The sequence below is a fragment of the Phyllostomus hastatus genome, unplaced genomic scaffold (assembly GCF_019186645.2).
Source record: "Phyllostomus hastatus isolate PE091 unplaced genomic scaffold, TTU_PhHast_1.1 phas_contig_86, whole genome shotgun sequence".
NCBI classification, from domain to species: Eukaryota; Metazoa; Chordata; class Mammalia; order Chiroptera; family Phyllostomidae; genus Phyllostomus; species Phyllostomus hastatus.
In genome coordinates, this window is record NW_025333977.1 from 34,191,254 (window position 1) to 34,210,856 (window position 19,603).

Consider the following 19,603-nt stretch of genomic DNA (forward strand, 5'->3'; position numbering starts at 1 on the left):
TATCACACCAACAGCAGAAATCATCAAGACAAATATAGACATACCTCATTCTATAAATTTCTATACATAAAAAAAAACACAACAGAAATGAAACTAACAGAGAAACAACAAATGGGGAAAGATGTATGTATAACAGAAAATACCAGAAACAAACCCCCAAATTAAACTAATTGGGAAAAAAGTCTCTTACAGCAATGTTAATATTATTGTTGACATAAAGGGCTTTAAAAAATCAACAAAAGGTGACATCCCAATAGAAAAAATGGTTAACGTACATAAATTGAGAAAATCACTAAAAAAGGAACACGGACAGTCAGAAATGAACAAAAAGTTCAACTTCATTAGTAATCATGAGGAAAGAGGATAAGCAGGCACTTAATAAATCTGTGTCTGGCACATAAAAAAACACTGAAGTCATAGCTATGATTAGATAAAACTACAAAGATGGTCACCAGTGCAAATGTGTAACAAGGGAACTGGCTAAGAATGTGGTAATATAGCCATTTCGTTGAATCATCAGATATGATGCCATATACAAATCTGTAAGGACCTGCAAAGGTATTTTTGATATATTAAGGCAGGCTGTGCAAGAATGCAAAACATCAAACGTTCACAAAAATAAAAAACAATATTTATGGTGTTATATAAAATCCTGGAGAGATTTCACTTAAATGGGTGGTGATGATTTTCAGTGATTTTCTTTTTTTGCTCATCAACAGTTTAATAAACATGCACTGTTCTATAATAAGACAGAATAATAAAAGCCTTTTGTTACTGTTACTTAATGAGTACCATTAACATCTTTCAGCAGTCAGAGAAATCCAGATGAGTGCCCCTGCCCCTGCCCTGTTGGGAAGGCAGTGTGGTGACGGGACAGCCTGAGGTCCTGAGGGAAGCCACGTACTGGGAAGGAGATGGAGGGCAAACTGTCTTGGTTTCAGTTTCCTCATCTGTAACATGGGATGTATTATCCATACAAATGCTGCTGCAATGATGAAATAAAATCACGTCTACAGAAGGTTTCTGACACAGCTGTAATCACTGACGGACTGGGGCAGACGTCAGGAGAGGGGGTGCAGGAGTTAGTCAGGGTAACCCTCAGTGTGAGGCTTCAGTTCATGAAACATGCATAAGGCACTAATCTGTGTGTATAAAGAAAAGCATTTGTAAATATATGCCCTGAGGTAGAAAATACAAGCCAAGGTTTTGGGAAAAAAAGTAAAGGATTTTAGAACTAATTTCAGTAAGATTTTAAAATCAATAACATAATCCTATAATAGTAAGGTCTTACTCTACTTTTAGCTTGAATCCTATTAATAGCTTGATTTGAATCAATCTGTGGCAACAGGTGGCCAACAGATTTCAGGATGTCGAGGTTTAAAATCTTAAACTGCAGAGATTGGGTGCAGATAAAGCACCGTTTAGATCAGGGTACAGACACTAAAAGCATCAGAATCTACCTGACCAATGTATTAAATAAGTTTTAAAAACTATGTAAGGCTGACTGGGTTCAGAGCCTCAAGCCGAGGTACTGGATGCATTACAGTGGAACCTCATTCATAGGAATGAGATTTTCTAGGTTGCTGTTATTTAAGGAAAAACTTGTATAGTCTTTGAAGAAGTGTAAAACTGAAACTCAGGGTTAGAATTGACATTTAAAATAGAGGCACCAGCAGCACGCAGAAGACCTGAATTTTTGAAGAAAATTTTGAAGCAGTGGGCCAAGAAGAAAGATGAAGATATGCTGAAGGCCTTATTTTTATCGAGTACCCAAAGCTTACACTAGCAGGAGTGACCAGTCATAAGGGCCCTGTTCTCTAGCTTTCTCCTCTGCCACCATCTTAGCACCTTCAAAGGTGACCTCCACACATCACTCCCTTTGATGGCTGGAGATGGCGCAGAGCATCAGTTCTGTAACCAGAGCCCCTGCAGCTGGCAGGCCCTATCGCTCCGCTTCCGCTCAGTGCTCATCTTCTCATCTTCCAGAATGAAACTCTAGAGCTGTCCTGGTACAGCCCCTTCAGGAAAAGGCACTTCATTATGGGCACCGGCCAGCACCCTCCTCCCCTCCTCCCAGTGTAACTTTGAGGATTCCTGAAACTTAGGGGCCTGAGAGCCACAGACAGATTCTATAATTGGGACTGTTCTGTTTTGGTTTGTTTTGAGGGAGTAGAAGTGGTGAAGAGGATCTTGAGGGTAGGTCACAAAACCAACATATCGGGAAGAAAGATTCTCTCAAAGCTTGCTGCTGATAATGGCTTTTATTTGCAGAGATTAGTAAAGCAATTCAGTTCTTCTCCTCAAAATACATTCTATGAACTTTACTCACTGACCTTCATTTGAACTCCCTTGCCCTGCCCGCAGTCCTTTTGAAGTGTCTAAGAATGTGTTGTATACACAATACAGTTATGACAAAGATGCCTGTTGTTTACTGAGGCAGACAATCATTTTTCAGTGGAAGAGCAGCCTGGTCCCTAACAAACCTCTTCCCCCTCCCTCACGCCCTCCAACCCCCACCTGGCACTCATTTCCCAACAGAACTCGGGGCCACAGTGAGCTCACAGTTGATGAGCAAAAGGAGACTTCTGACTACTGAGGGAGCCTAAATTCAATACGTTACAGATTAAGGCTTTTTCAGTGCCAGTTTATTTAAAGAACCAGTTATTTATTTATTTGTCAGATTTATATAGCGCCTTTCCTCCCAAGAGCTCACCCACGCTACCAACATTTGGTTTACGTTATGAAAACCGTTAGATGCTTTTTCTGCATTTCCTTTTCTGTTTCTGCTGCCAACACACACAGTAAACACAATGCTTGGAGGAAGAAAGGAGAAAAGGGTGGATTCCATGAAGGCTACACAGTGGCTGTGGGTGCCAGGTGAAGCAGTGACGGTTCGCAGGCCAGCTGAGAGATGATACGTGAGATCAGCTAAGACACCGACACTAAGTACTTCATGTTTCCGCTAAGGGTAAGAGAAGACAGAAAATAGAGACGCAGCATAGCTAGGTAAGAGGCTCTGGCTGTGAAGTCAGAACATCATAGGCTGAAATCCAATCTTTAGCACTTACTAGCTGTGTGACCTTGGGTGAGTTATGTAACTGCTCTGAGCCTCAGTTTCCTCCTCACTAAAATGACAACCAGGACACCTGCCCAGAAGTCTGTTGTAAAGATTATATAAGATAATTCATGAAACAGGGCCCAGCACTCTTGCTAGGTTTTTGATTACTTTCAAATATCACCATCAACTATACACCTCCCCCCCCAGCCCACAACGAGCCAAATTCAGAAGTTAAGCAAATATAAGGAAATTTCTTAAGGATTTGGAAGAGAATATTATCACACACACAAAACATGGAGCTCACTAGTTGCCTACCCAATATCTAGTTTCCTTTTTCAGAAAAAAAGATTTATGATTGTTTACATATATATATTAAATCCTCATCTGAGGACATATTTATTGATTTGAGAGAAAAAGAAAGAGGGTGGGGCTGGGTAAGTGGGTGGGGAGGAAGAAAGAGAAACATCGACATGAGGAAGAACCATCGATTGCTAGGCACCCTGACAGGGGATCAAACCCACAACCTTCCGATGTACGGGACTATACTTCAGTCAACTGAGCCACCCGGCCAGGGCTTGAGAATGCTGATTTATATTCTGGGTGGCAATGTGCTACCCAACTTCACATTAATGTTTATTTTTCCTGCCATATACCAAGAGCCAGACACCATTGCAAAACAAAACCCAAATACTGCCCCTAAAAGCACACCAAAGAGCTCTGAAACAGCTCTCAGGGCTCTGTGAGGCCTGTCAGCTCTGCTTAGACTCACAGTGGCCCAGCTAAGCGGTGATAAAACACTCAGTGACAACACTGTAAAGGCTTAGAAGCTTGTCTGATTTCTCAAGATCCAATATGGAAGAAGGAAGGTATAAAATAGTTTCAGTATAAAGTAGTGAAACTATTAGTTTTATGTGTAAACATTAATAAGTTTGATGATAAAGAAAAATGATTAGGAATAAAGAGTGCTTTTTACATTTTCAAAAATTACAATTTCCAGAACTGTGGTATCCACATCATTTTAAGACGTTTCCTTAAGTATAGTTTCCTTTATGAAATATAAAAGTGATTTTGGAAAAGCAAAATGTCATAGAAATTAACATTTAATCACTACTTTGTGCCAATATGATTTCATTTAATCTACCCAATGATACTACATGGTATCCACTGTTCTCCATTTTCAGCCGGAAGACAAAGGAACCAACACTCAGAGAAGTTAACTCCCTGCTGAGGTCATACAGATAGGAAATAGCAGAGCTGGCATTCAATCCCAGGTCTGTCTGTCCAAGTCCAGAGCCACTAGACTTGGCCATTCCTACAGTTATTTCTATAATTGTTTTTAAATACTCTCTTGATGACATCCAAATAAAAATCATATAGTCCTGGCAACTAGAAAACTCTCATATGTTTGGAAATTAAGAAATATATTTTTAAAGAATTTCAAGACTGAAAGAAATAACACAAAACAGCTGGAACTGAATTTTTAGAATACCACAAATCAGAACGTGTAGGGTACAGCTTAAGCAGGATTTGGGCAGGGAGAAATAACTGACTGTCTCAACCAGGATACTTTTGGGAATAAAAGGGGCGGCTATTAGCAATTACACCCAGACAAGACGTGAACCATAAGTGAATTGGGAAAAACGAAATGGATGGTCACCCAGCCTTAGGAGAAGTTTTATTTGGTCATATGTTTATATGCATATTATAAAGAAAAAAGCTGTAAATTAATGAGCTAATCATCCAACCAAATAAGTTAGAAAAAGAAAAATGAAATAAACTGAAAGAAAATAAAACTAAGATGTTTTAGTAAGGCAAAAATCAATGAAATAGAAAACATCTAATAGAAAGGATGAGCCAAAGTTAATTTATCGTAAAGACGAATGACATTGTCTGCCAAGACTAAGAGAGAAAAAAAGGTCTAGCTCATTATCAAACATGAAAAGGGGATCACTACAGATGCTATTGAGGATTTTTTTTGAGAAAAACATTATAAACAACTTCAGGCCAGATAATTTAAAAACTCACAAAATGGAAAAATTCCTAGAAAAAATAATTTATTAAATTCACTTGACTAAATAGAAATCTCAGAACAAGACAGTAAATGGTAAAGACACTGAATCAGTAAACATCTTCCCATAAAGATAATATGAGGCCTAAATTGTTTTAGTGATAAATTCTCCCCAAAATTCAAGGCATAACGAATGCCAATTTCACATGAACTATTCCAGAATATATAAAAAGGAGGACACCCTCTACCCATTTGAGGAGTATCATCTCAATGCTAAGACCCAACAAGGACAATGCAAGAAAAAGTATACGTTATTCTCAATTACGTGATGCAGAAGTCCTAAATACATATGGGAAAACCAAGTCCAACAATGTGCAAAAGAGAATACATAACGGGTAAGTTAGGTTTATCACAAGAATACAAGGCTGCTTCTGTATAAATCAATGAACTCTCCACAGTAAGAAATTAAAGGAGGAAATTCCTTTGATTGTCTCAACAGAGGGAGAAAAGGTATTCGGTAAAATTCAATATCCATTATATTAAAAACTCTCAGTAAACCAGGGATATAAGTAAATTTCTTTTATCTTAAATAAAAGGTAACAAAAAAACCCTACAGTAAACATGGTAAAATACTAAAAACAGGCTTTCTTAAGATTCAGAACTAAAAACACCCTCACTCCAACCATTGGAAGTACATTATTGAGTCTGTTAAAGAAGGTTCCATTAAGCATCTGTGAAACTCAGTTTCAGATCCCAAAGTGAGTTTGTGCTGCCATACCTAGTACGCGCTATTAACAAGAGTGCATGGAGAAAAGATGCATCAGACACATTCACTTCATCCCAGACCAGGATGCAAATGTGACTCACAGTCAAGTTCTTTCCTCTCTAAAAGCTACAAAATAAAAAATGAACAGCAATTTATAAGGGATGGACTTTAAGGGAGGAAGTAGAAACAAGAGAAAAACTTGAATTTATTAACTCTCTTAATCTATCTAGTATCTTTAGAGAATGATCTACTAAATCACAATTTCAGAAGACAAGCTCACCCTTTTAAGCTTCGAAGCTTTGATCGTAATCAATGAGGGAGAACATAAGTAGGTTAGGCCATTCGCCCCTTCAGAAGATGCCTGATTCTTTCTAGCTGACTCTGGAGCACCATATGCTGACTATCAATTTTGGCAGGACAGCCTATTACAATACTAATGCCCTCAGGGTATACCAAGAAGCAGAGGATTTTTCCACCTGCAACAGTATTTTTAAAAATTTTGTCTTTTCTTGAATTTTTGCTTCTCGATACCAAGTGAGCAGAAAGCAGTATATTCCAAAAATCTTAGATGATAAATTTCTTAGTGCACCCTCTTCAGTCGACTTGTGGAGACCCAAGATGTAATGAGAAAGGGTACAGTAGGAGGCAAAAACACATCTGGCCAGTACAAGGGGCATAATGTAAGAATATTTTCTGAGCTCCACCAATGAGCCCACACAAACACGCACAGCACGATGAAAAGCCTGTGAGACTGGGATGGCTGGATGGAAAGCACTCCTCTTCAAGAAGCAGCTGTGGTCTTTAAGGATAAATGGAACATGTCCCAACATGCCAAATTACATGTTTTTTTTTCCCCTTCCTTGAGAGGAAATCGTGAATATAAATCATGCTTGTAAACAAGTATTTATCTTCTAAAAATAAATTTTGAGTTGTGAAGAATTATATGCTAAGATTGTATAAAACATTAAGAATGTACTTTTGACTAGATTATATTTAAGTTGTTCAAAGTATAATCTTGGCAAACTACTATCACTTTGTCAATACACATGATGAAGACCACTGGGCTAAATGTGGTCTAAGAAAGGGGGCCTAAATCATGATTTTTAAACCTCAAAGGGTTTACCCTCCTCAACTGAAGCGGCAAGGCACACCGTGAGCAGAACAAAACAGATGTGGTGCAGCGCAGGTTTAGTTAAGCGATGAAGGAACTTAGTAGGATTCTATGCTTTGAGAGATGGCTAACACCCTGGTAGTTTAAGAGGTAAAGAAATGGATAAAGTTCAACGATTTCTCAAGGTCACTTACTCAGTAGACATAAGTGAATGTTAGCTACGCCCTCCCCCCAGTCATAACCAAAACATATGGACGGCCTAAGTTAATGTTTTGGTTTCAAAATATAGGACCCTTCTTTTGGCTACGTGACATTTTAGGAAGTCCTTTAGCTGCTCTAGGCCTGATTTTCTTAACTATAAAATGGGTTTTTTTCACTGTCTTGTTTACAGAGCTGTTAAAAGGCTGAAAAGAGACTGTATTTCCTTCTATCCCACAAAATACTATATATTTTTGTCGAGGAGGTTAGTTTTTCAAGTAATATCCCCTCTAATTTAAACAAAAAATTAGTAAAGAACAAACTACAGTTACTAACAGGAGTAATCTACCCTGCTTTCGGGCAGGCATAAAGGTTACTAAGCAAGGGATTATTAAGCTTGTTATCACACATGGCTGTAATTACTATTACTTTCACAAAATCATACCAGGGTTTTCAGTTTGTCGCATTTTCTGTGAGCTATCCAATATCTATAAGCAAACTCATGTTGCTTTTTTAAAAATGTATTGTGCACCACACAGAGATCACATTATCTCATTAGTAATAGACAAAGGCAATAAGAGTAGAATTCAGAGTACTTTTTACTTAAAAAAAAAAAAGTATGTGGGCTGGAGTAGGGATGGGGTTGAAAGAAACGGCTGGATCATGATTTCTCAAAGTGTGACAATAATATATCCAGTCCTTGTTCCAGACCCACCAAATCCATCTCTGGGGTGCAGCAAGAAATCTGCATTTTTAGTAAGTCCCGTGAGAACTCCTGTACACTCTTAACTTGTGAGGCTACAGTGCTCTAATGTATAAACCGAATCGCTCCGTGTTGTTTTTATTTATCCATTCAGGACTTCAGCCTTCTCCCCAAGTCTCTCAAGGATCTCTGTACCATCCCAGTGTGTGTGAAGTCTTTTTATGTTAGACTTGGCCATCATTGTAATGGCAGAGGGTGAGAGGAAGAATGTCCAAGATGGACAGACAAGTTTCAGGGAAGAATCACCTCCAAAAAGAAATACCTACTTTTTGGTTCCTGCCTCTTTCTCCTTGGATACCTGAGGGCAGAAACTCATAAATCTCTGGGATCAAACTTCTTCCTTTTGGGGGAAGGCTGTGTATCCTGGAGACAAACCTACTTTACTGTGGAGAGTTAGGATCCCTGTCTGCCAGGCCCGCCTCAGGGCAAATAACCTCCAGCAGAGAATTAGGGTATTTCTTCCCAGTTCAGTTAACCACTGACATAATCATCTAAGAAACAGGGATTGAGGGGGAAATACAGTCATCAGACGCATAATAGTTTCCATCAATAATGTAGTGACCACACAAAAGATGGTGATTATGCAAGATTAAAATGAAGCTAAAAAATTTCTATCATCTAGTGATGGTGTGGCCATTGTCACGTGACAGTGCAACATATTATTCACATGTTGTGGTGATGCTGGTGCCAACAAACTGTGCTGCAAGTCGGATAACAGTACAGCACATGCAATTACGTACATTGTAGAACATTTGAAAATAAACAACTGTTCCTGGTTTATGTATTTACTATACTTTTTTGCCCTTATTTTAGAGTACACTCTTTCCACTTATAAAAAAAGCCAAGTTTGTTGTGAACAGATGCCATGTTAGCACCAGCAGCAGCTTCATACATCCCATGTTTACTGTGCCTCTTGATTGCATCGTTGCTCCTGTGCTTGATTTAATTTCACGCTGTTTTATAAGTTTAGTGCAGCCTAAGTGCAGAGCATTTCTCAAGTCTACAGTATAGTGTGTAGTGTGCAGCAGTGTCCCAGGTCTTCGCCTTCACCCACCACACACTCACTGACCACCCCCCTCACAGCAACTCCCAACTCTGCAAGGGCTACTCAGGGTAAGTGCCCAGACAGATACACCATTTTTTATCTTATATACCTTATTTTTACTGCACCTTGTCGAAGTTTAGATGTTCATATACACAAATGCCATCTTGTTACCATTGCCCACAGTATTTGGTAGAATAATATGCAGTTCAGGTTTGTAGTACAGGAGCAATAAGCTACACACCACACTGCCTTGGTGCACAGCAGGCTACAGCATCTAGGTTCGTGTAAGCAAGTGCACTCGAGATGTTAGCACAATGACAAAATCGCCTAACAACAAATTTCTCAGACCGTATCTGTGGTTAAACAGTGTATGACTGTAAAAATAAAAGAGACTTAACATAAAGTAATTTTCCTTTCTACATGGTATAACCAACACAAAGTTTACTAAGTATCTGAAATGCTGAATATATGCCCCATTCCACCCCTCCCCGTCAATTAATAATCCCTGCAGAAAATCAGGAGGATGCTGTTTAAAAACACAAAATCAAAAAACTATTGGAATAAAAATGGCATCCAGGCCCGAGTTTACAAGCTGGCAGGCCTGCAGGGTAATTTTGCCCACAGAGAGGTTTTGTTTAGTCTGCAAAGTGTCACTGTTGTTTTTAATTTGAATTACTTGCCAACTTTAAAAACAGCAACCTGGAATTTTTACATGAAAATCCAAATTTCTGAATTCTCCTGAAAAAGTGCAAGGCTGTTAACAAGGTAATAATGGGCAAAAACTCAGTGGTGGCTGCATCCTTTGGATGAGCTCTCTGTCAAATAGAGGCCCACTAGTGAGCCAGCCCCCAGTAGACGCTCACCCCTTGGGTCCTATGTATCATTGGTGTTAGTGGCATGTAGCCTCTCTAGGGAATCAACACTAACCAGCCTAATTATGTGGTTCTTTATGGCAACATTCACAGCAAGGGGGTAAGGGGATTAGAACCAGATTAAGAGTGCTAATGTTTTTCTGCATTTCATCTAGAAATAAAGAAAGTGACCTCTCAGTAAATACTGGGAGGCATTTGGGTTGGACCAGGCCTGGGGAAAGTGTATGCAAACATCCTCTCTTGCCTCTTGCCCTCACACCCAACCAATGCAGAGCAAGAAAAATAGAAAGGAAATGCAATGGCCACCATCTTGCTGCTCTTGGCAACATAACTGACAGCTATGAGCCTACATTATGTTCTTATCCCAGAGAGACTTGAAATAAAAAAAGCCCCCAAACACCCTATGTAATGGAAGGCCACAAGCATCCACTAGAACACAGCAGATGACAGGCTTAGAAGAATGGGACCCAAGTTTGGTGTTGGCAGAGTAGGTTCCCTTCACACATTAGCTCGTTTGATGAATAAATGACTCTGGACCAGTCAGTCCTGGTGCTTTAATTTCCTTATTAGAAATGTAGAACTACCTGGAGTGAAACCAGGAGATTTCTCTCTCAAAAGTACACAGTTATAAATAAATAAATAAGGTCCTTAGATAATCTCCAACTGCTAAAATCTGTTAAAATCAGATCAGTAATAGTACCTCCTTATAATTCAGCAATCTTCCCTAATATGTAAGTAAAGTGTTAATATAGTATTTATGGGTGGCATGAACCAAGGTTCAATTCCAGCATCCAGTGAGGAGTCAGGAAATCTCTCCGAGTGAGGGTCAACAGACTGCATTCTGGGAAAGTCGCTCTCTCCCTAGCTGTGTAATGGGGTCACAGTACCAATCATCTCCCCATTCCTACGTGATAAGGATGTCATAATGTCTACAAACCATTTGAAGTACCTCAAGAACAGGGTGATGTATATAAATAGATCATATCCACATTACTATTAGTCTTATCTCACAAGATGCCTCCGTGGAATGAGAACTTTACAGTTACCTGGTAAATATGACTAACTGCTTCCCCTCTGCCCATGAGGAAATGGGGAGGGGCAAAGGAAGCCCAGATCAGCACCCACCTCTGTTCCGAAGGATACTGGTTTTCAGGCATCATCTTTGGCATCTGCAGGGACTGATGTGGTGGCCGGGGGACCGCAAAGGTTTGCGGCTGTGGTCCGGGGTCTGGAAGCGAATGAGGGGTGGGGGCGGGGCCCACACCTTGCACTGGGCCAGCTGCAGCAGGGTGCACGGAGGTGGGCAGAGTTGCCTGAGGTGGGGGAAATAGGGAATTCTGATGGGTGGGTGACAGGGGGGTGGTAGGAGGGGTTAATGGCTTGAACCCAGAGGGAGGCTTCCTATCATAGGCACTGTAAACAGAAAAAGAGAAGGAACCATTAAGCTGCAATGAAGCCATTAGCTTGGTCACCAAGTCCAGCAGAATGTAGCAGACCTCGTTGCCAGGAAATGACAGCATTAACATAGTTAAATTGCTGGCAGCCCTGAGGGAATATTTGTACCTCTGAAAAGTGACAAACACACTGCGTCACAGGGACTTATTTAACACTTCTAGTGATTCTTCTCAAAGATAATTTTAGCCTCTGCTTCCGGTTTGCTTCCTCCCCACTTCCAACAGAGTTCTCCACGTATGTGTGCGTAGAGGTGGATGGACGGGGGAGAATTTACGCGTTGGCAGTTTTCTAGCCCCTCTCCCAAGTATTCCAGGGTTCCCAGAAATTAGTCAGAATCTTTGTTCAAGAGAAATTTCTGCTGTAACATCGCTTGAATTAACAACTCTTCTCCTCCCCCCTTTCAGGCAGATCTATGTTTAACTTCTAGAGCAAAGAGTGATTTAAAATTAAAGCTTCATTCCTGGGGCCTGGATATTCTTAAGTAAAGGGCACAAGCATCAGGGCTTTTTCATATATTCTGATTCGAAGATTACTTCTTTGGTGCTTAAAGTTCACATTAACATATGATAGACATGAAGCAGTACATATTCCCTCCCTCGAAGCCACAGATCAAATATCCCAATACTCAAGGTTTTTTCCCGTAGGGGGGCTCAGTACCCCATCAACTCAGTCCCCCCACCCCCCAGCGTGGTTTAACAGTTTTGGCCTTCACACTCAGCACAGAGACCCCATCTGAACCAGCCTATGCCTAGAGGACTACATTGCTGGGAAACATGCAGTGTGCTGCCTTGGGTGACTTGCTGAGTAATATTTGAAATAGCTTGAAGGCTACTTTCTGGTCAGCCTTTTCCAGCTCCACTTACCAATAGTTGTAGAGGCACTTTTCTCCATAGTTAGCACCGAGGGCCTGCTCGTGGCTACAGGATGACAGCTCGGAGGAGGGGCTGTGCAGCTCCCGCTTGATCTTGGTTGGCGGTGGGGCATGAAGCACCACTGAAATGAGAAGAGGGGCGAGGGAGGAACACAGCGAGGATGGCCGATTAACAGGGAGCACAATGCTTCCTTCTGCAAACCCTGGAACGGGCTCATTGTTCTGGGAACTCGTGTCAGGCCACAAGCCAGAGAAAGTCAAACACTTAAATACAGAGCCTTCTACCTCAAACCAATGAAATGCTCTGTAAACTCAGAAACCATCCATCATCTGACACTTTCATCAGCCAAGTCTTTTCCCCAAATTTCTTTGGCATTAGTCTGCTTCCCAGAGGTTCTGAAATCCTTAAAAATCCTGCAGGTAATGGTCTCCCCCCCCAATGCAGTGTCATAAAAAAACAAGAATTGCAGGCATGAAGAATTTTGTATCCCCAAAGGAATAAACAGCCAAAAATATATTGGGAGACATTACACATTTGCTTATCAAAAGCTTGAAATTCCTCTGGCAAATACATTTAATATTATAGAGGCATATTTACAAACTGAACACATGACTTTTTAAAAGACCTTTCTCAAGCAACTCTAAGTATCAGGTCTAAGGAAGAGACACTCTACCTTAGGGGCATTTCAAAAAGTTTAAAAGCCAAAGAATACAACAAAGAACTAAGCCACAAACTAGGAAAAGCTACATATATACAGGGAATGCCCTAGAAACCTTTGTGTTCATGTCTGCCTTTCTTGGTGACCAACCAGGAAGGGCAGGTTTTTATAACCAATCTTTTCATGGATGGTGCCAATCGCTTTTCCTACATTGATGGAATAGCATGCGGAGCTGCTGCCTTATGTTTGGGAGCCAACTGCATATTCCATACGTGCTTCTGAAAGGGCACAGGAACAAGAGTTTTTCAGATCAAGGTGACTTACGTACGATGGCCAAACCAAACCAGGTTTGCCTTTTCTGCCTTACCTAGGAGCTAACTCATTTTAGAAGGGGCATTTTACCCAAAGCAGGGCAATCTGTAAAGATGCTGCACTAACAGGGCTGTTTTCTTCTGGTTCTAGATTAGAATTGCTACTTTGTCCAGCTATTTTGGGGGCGGCGGGGGAGAATGAGTTAAGCTTTTGTGCCAGTCACTGTCCAGTGTATCAAAGGTCTCATTAAATAGCAACCACAGTCAGTGCCCCGGTAACCCGCTAAAATTTTGTTTGACTCAATGTTTACTCCTAAAATATTTCCAGGAGATTGGTTAATTCTCAGTGATTAAACTGGGTAGACTTAGGGCTAAACAACCATCCCTTTTCGGTCTGGTAAGACTGAACAATCTTCGGGTCGGCAGGTTTTCCAGTAACCCCTCCAACCCTGAATTCTGGTCTCAGAAGGGAACAAATGAGATCGATGAGTCTATCACAGATGACAAGTTTATACAGCAAAGTCCTGCCAGTGCCTGACTGGAAAGGATAGGTTTTCATAATTCTTTCCTACATAATGCCAACTGCTATTCCTGAATACATGAAATTAAGTTCAGAACTGGCAGATTATATTTAGAAGTCATTAGAGCCTCTCTCATGATTTTTTGATGGTGACATCACAGCAGCCAAGTCTCAATTGTTATCAAATGTTTTCAGACATTCAGACACAGAAAATGGCTAAGCCTGTTGTTGTTAAAATGTTAGTAAACGAGAAGGGAGAGTCAGACAACTTGACACGGAAAACCGCTTCCCTGATGCAGAGGAGATTCCGGTGGTTCTCAGAGCTGCCTGCCCCTTTGTCTCTGCCTCTTTGCTTACCAATCTTCTGCCATGAAAGTTTTGGCAAAATAGTAAGTAAAGGGGATTATGTCTCAGTGTAAACAAAGGTTCCCTGTCCTCGAAAAGTCTACTTTTCTTACTTTATCTAAACAAAATAACTTATAATTACTGTTTTACTTAAGTTTAGAAAGTAAACAATTATGGTATTATTCAATTTTCTCATTTCAGGTTTTAGAAATGCCTTGACGTTTTCATAATATTAGAAAAAATACCAGTTCTGCTGATGAGACTAACACCAAAGCTGCCTGAAAAGAAAAACTTTATTATGGCTTCAGGGACAGTGATATGAGGATCGAAATTCTGATGCCTTGATTTCTTTAAATCTCCACAGTACTCTTAGCGTGTACCTCACCATTTCAGCTCTAAATTATGTAACTCCTGTGACCCCCAAACTGTCTTAGACCTGGAATCTTACGTTCTCTACATAAGGAGCAATTCAAGAAATAGCTGATGAGAGCTACATTCTGAGTGTTTGTGTCCCCCCACACCCACCCGCTGAAGTCCTAATGCCCGACTGATGGTATCAGAAGGTGAGGGAACCTGGGAAGGCAACGAGGAAATGAGGGCAGAGCCACGGGGGGACGCCAGCTAGAGTCTGAGACCTAGAAGAGAGCTCTCACTTGGCCATGTCTGCACCCTGATCTTAGACTTCCAGCCTCTACAACTATGAGAAATAAATTTGTTTTTTATAAGCCACCCCACCTAAGCCATTTTGTTATAGCAACTTTAGTCCAGTCTTGGACTAAGACAGTAGGTGACTAAATGGATTGTATTTCCAATTAATTCTTAACCACATCTAGCCTACAGGGCTAGGCACAATGTTAGTTATAAATATTTCTTCCCCAGGAAGAACCATTTAAATGAGAAAGAAGGGAATGGAGCACAGCAGGAATGAGAATTGAAAGTTTCACAGATCACTGGTAGGAAAGCCATTAGGGACCCTGTGAGAGGTGGGAAAGAAGGCTCAGCTCTCCGAAGTGCCTGCTGGGCCAGAGGGTGTGTGAAGGAGCCTGACTCGGGCATGTCTGAGTCAAAGACAGTGATGTATGTTTAAAGTGGGAATGCAGAAGCCCAAAGAATGCTCCTTGGTTTTAGTCTTCTCTCCTTCGGAAATGAGGTGTGTGATGCTGCCTTGAGAAATAAAGAAAATGGCACAGCACCTTACAGACGGTGCTATGACGTTGTGTAATTATACACTGTGCTTTCAAAAACAGAGTATTTACCTCCGCACAGGTGACTTACTATATGATGACAGAGACCTAGGACTATACCACACGGCCAGAAACCGAAATTGAGAAAGGGTCATGAACTCCTAAGAAATTCATGAAGTCTGAATTCCTAAATTTTAAAAGAAATGCTTAAAAAGTTGACATATGCATTGATGAACATTTTCTACAATTAGAAATATTGAGTTTAAGTTCAGAGTTACAGAAGAAGGGCCCATAAAGTCAGGGGTGCTGTGACAACAACTCCCGGTGAATATGAACCACCTTCCTTGTCAAGATTTCAGTCACTCATTTGCTGAGCATCTTCTATGGGCCAGGCACCCTGGAGGTGCGGGGGGTGTGATGGTAGGCCAAACAGACGTGTCCCTTCATGGCAGGTATAATTTAGCGAGGAATCTGACTTTCAGCATCTTCTCAGAGAAACAATTAGTTAGACTAGGGCCTCATAGTCCCCTTACCTTTATAGATAGAGACCCCAGGGCCCAAAGGAGTGAAAGGAATTGCTCAAGGTCTTGGTGCTGCTGCCGAGAGAAGGGAGAGGAGGCAAGGACTCCCCACTATCGTCTCAATAATCTCCCCCACTGACAGAGGTGGGGGGGATTTCCCTCACCCACCTTGTACATTAAAAAGAGAGGACATAAAACTTTTTTCAACACAACAAAAATATCACATTACATCTAGCTGAAAGAATATGCTCCAGAACAAGGGAAAAATAGATAAGAAGTAATATCTCTGGAAAACAACAAGGCTGACAGACCAAGAGGGAGGCAGCCAGACAGACCCCTCAGCACTTACTTTGTGCCAAGTTGCTCTTGCATATATTTATTTCACTTGATCTTCCCAGCACAGTGAGAAAGCTACTTCCACGGTCTCCATTTTATAGACGGGAGAACCAAAGCTTAACAAGGTAAGAAATCTGGCCTGGCTGCTGTTAACTAACTGGTCAGGACTCCTGCCTAAACAGTTCTTAGTCATTCTGTCATGCTGCCTCCCAGAGGGAATGTGAGAAAAAAGACTATATTAAAAAGGAATTAGCCCTGGCGGGTGTGGCTCAGTGAACTGAGTGCAGGCCTGGAAGCAAAGAGTTGCTGGTTTAATTCCCAGTCAGGGCACATGCCTGGGTTGCAGGCCAGGTCCCCATTGCAGGGCGTGTGAGAGGCAACCACTCGTTCATGTTTCCCTCCTTCTCTTTCTCTCCCTAAACGTTAACCTATGGTGTTTAAAGTCAGATGGAGGTTATTCCTGAGTCTGGGGTAGTGCCCATTCAAAAAAACACAAGGAGTCTTCTTGTATTCTGGGTCTTCATTTAAATGTTTACACAGTTTGCAAAAATTTATCAAGCTGCACACTTATGATGGCTATATGTTATTTCAATTAAGTTTCTTTTCTTTTTAAAAGGAGCCCTGTCCTGGTCAAATAGTATCACTGAGTTAATAGTTACCAGGATTTCTAAAATTTTAGCAAATCTTTCTTCCTTGATGGTATAGAAGCAGTCTTCCAAAGAAACAACCCAATTGTTTTGAAATAAAAGAAAAATAGACAAACTGGCCCAGTCAAGAGAAAGAATGATTCCCTTTGTTGACAAAATCTATTTCCTGCCACAAATGCAGGCCTGCGGAATCTGTCCAAGGAAGCCACCCTATGCCACTGCCGGCAGTGACCGTCACTGTTACAGCACCAAGGATCAAAACGAGGGAAAACACATGGAATGTTATGATGAACTATTTAAATCAAAAGAAAAATTTTTGAAAGACAAACATCACCTTGTCTAATAAACCTTTCCTTTGGTATTTCATAATCATCAATGTTGCAATTTGTCACGGACTTCATTATGAATACGTGCAACACTTACGTAGTTTCTGAGTGTTAAAGGAACAGCCAATCAGTTATACTGCCGTTTGAGGGGGGAAGACTAAGTCCAGCCTCATTTCCCCCACTTCACACCCAGGCTTTGCTGCCTTCCACAGGTTGTCGTCTTCAGATTTTGTTTGGGGGTTTTCCTCCTCCCTTCTTCAGTTTCACTACCTTCATCTGGTGCGGACTCATCTTTCCCGTATCAGCTGTGCAGGCCTGGCCTCAGGGAGGACCTTATTTGGTCACTCTCGAGGGCCCTGATCTTCTTCTTACTTTACATGGAAAGTTGTGCCTCATGCGGAAGTTGATCAGAATGGCATGTCCATGAGGCTATGGCTCAGGCGGCCAGCCTACGTCTCCAGACCCTCTCACAGATTTTGCGAACAAACATGATGTGCAATGTATGTCGTTGTGGTCAGAGACTTCTCAGGATTCCAGAGCCGTAATCTTAACGAGAAGGTCTATCCCTAAGCTTACCACTCTCTTGCCACCAGCTTTAGCTCACTGTTTCTCTTACACCATTACCATCCATACTCATTTCCCTCCATACTAAGAAATATGTACTGTTTAGTTTAACAATGTGGGGGTGGCCCTGGCTGGCGTAGCTAAGTGGACTGAGTGTGGGCCTGCAAACCAAAGTGTCGCTGATTCGATTCCCACTCAGCACTGGGTTGCAGGCCAGGTCCCCAGTGTGGGGCACACAAGAGGCAACCACACACCAATGTTTCTCTCCCTCTTTCGCCCTCTTTCCCCCTCTCTCTAAAAATAAATAAAATCTTAAAAAAATAAAAAAAGAATGTGGGAGTGGAGGAGCCAGAGACATTTGCCCACCTTGTTCTTTGGTATGGCAGAGGGAAAGACTATCAAGCCGAGGGGAATGTGAATATACAAATAACACTGGCAACAGAACTGAAGACAATACCTGGAAGGTAGGTGTGGCTTCTTTTCTGATTTACCCCTAACTTGTCAGAGTATCCCATTGCCCAAGATTAGAGGGGCTTACATCACCAGATGGGTTCTTCAATTTGAAGAGCACAGCAAAGCCCAAGGCCTACTTCCCAACACACTGCTGTCTTTCCTTAGTAGCTCTGGCCCCTTTGCGGACACATTTTGAGACAAAGCTCAAATAGCTAGGTAGATAGAATGAAGTTTTATTTTTTAAGTTGTAGCATATTGTCAGAAGAGGTCAGAAATATGTCTTTATTCTAGGGCTGAGAAGATTAGAAATTTATTTCAAGCATAAAATATATTCCTAATAGTTCAATATTCTTTGTAAATTGCTACAGCAGCACCAGTGAATGACAAGGATAAGATCCCCTGTTCAGGGAAACACGGAGGTTCACAGGAGATAAAGTAAGTGGTTCTGGAGCTTAAAAAAAGAACATCTGGAGAAGGAGATGCCTTTGGATTTCCAAACCAAACAAGAGACATGCTCAAACCCGTTTGAATGGTTAACACTGATTCCGCCTGGCAACAGTTTCCAAAAATAAAAATTTGAAGTGCTGTCAAATTTAGTTAGGGGGTACAAGTTCTAAAACAACTGGAGGAAGTATAGGGGAATATACCATTTTCTTTAATATCTAATACAGTTAAGATATGTAAGAGTAGATTTAAAAACTGAATATAGTGAGCCCTGACTGGTGTGGCTCAGTGGGTTGGATGTCATCCCACAAACTGAAAGGTCACAAGTGTGATTCCTAGTCAGGGCACAAGCCTCGGTTACGGGCCAGGTCCCAATTGGGGATGTGCAAGAAGCAACAGATTAGATCCATGTTTCTCTCATGTGGATGTTTCTCTCCCTCCCTTTCCCCTCTCTCTAAAAGTAAATAAATAAAATATTTAAAAGAACCTTTCACTTAAACGGAATATAGTGAAAAATCAACCATAAATAATAAAACCAGCTGTTTAGTAAGATGTGCTAAACATTTTTTAAACGAGTCCCTCAAAAGCCTTCCCCTCAAATACACGCAAACTGTCTTTGACCTGAGTACCACCATCTGACTCACTCTGTGCTCTCAGTAGTGATTTAAGGTCAACACAGTAACGTGGATCTGAGACGTGAGAGAACCGACAGCAGATGTCCAGACCCAAGACCAGCGTTCCTGTAGGTTGTCTGCATTTCTATACATCCTTTAAAAATGTACCCTAGAAAGTCAACAACTACAAAACAACTGACCAGGCCTCTTTAAAAAAACTCAAAAAAAAAAAAAAAACCCAACCCCCCAAAAAACCCAACCCTCAATGTTATAAGAAAAAAGTGTTAGTCAGATTATTATAGATTTAAGAAGATGAAAGAAGCATTAACAACAAATGCAATGTGTGGTTCTTAATTGAATCCTAAATCAAAAACAGTATCAGTATCAGCTATAAAACACATTTGGGGACAGCTGGGGAATTCTGAATAGTAGTGAATAAAAGCTAATTTTCTTAGGCTATGCAGAAGAATGTCCGTAATCTTTGGAGAGGCACTCTAAAGCATTTGGAGGTGAAATGTCAGAATGTCTGAAC

At 41.0% G+C, this 19,603-nt stretch overlaps 1 protein-coding gene across 1 annotated transcript in view; it reads right to left on the reverse strand.

Annotated features, from left to right (window-relative positions):
• The window catches only part of ETV5 (ETS variant transcription factor 5), a 55,715-nt gene that overhangs the window by 18,022 nt on the left and 18,090 nt on the right, over positions 1-19,603 (reverse strand). Inside the window, exons 6-7 of the mRNA XM_045851715.1 lie at positions 12,140-12,269; positions 10,947-11,234 (exon numbers count right to left, since the gene is read on the reverse strand). Of these exons, the coding sequence (XP_045707671.1) occupies positions 10,947-11,234; positions 12,140-12,269 (418 nt within the window). The remainder of the gene's footprint in view (positions 1-10,946; positions 11,235-12,139; positions 12,270-19,603) is intronic.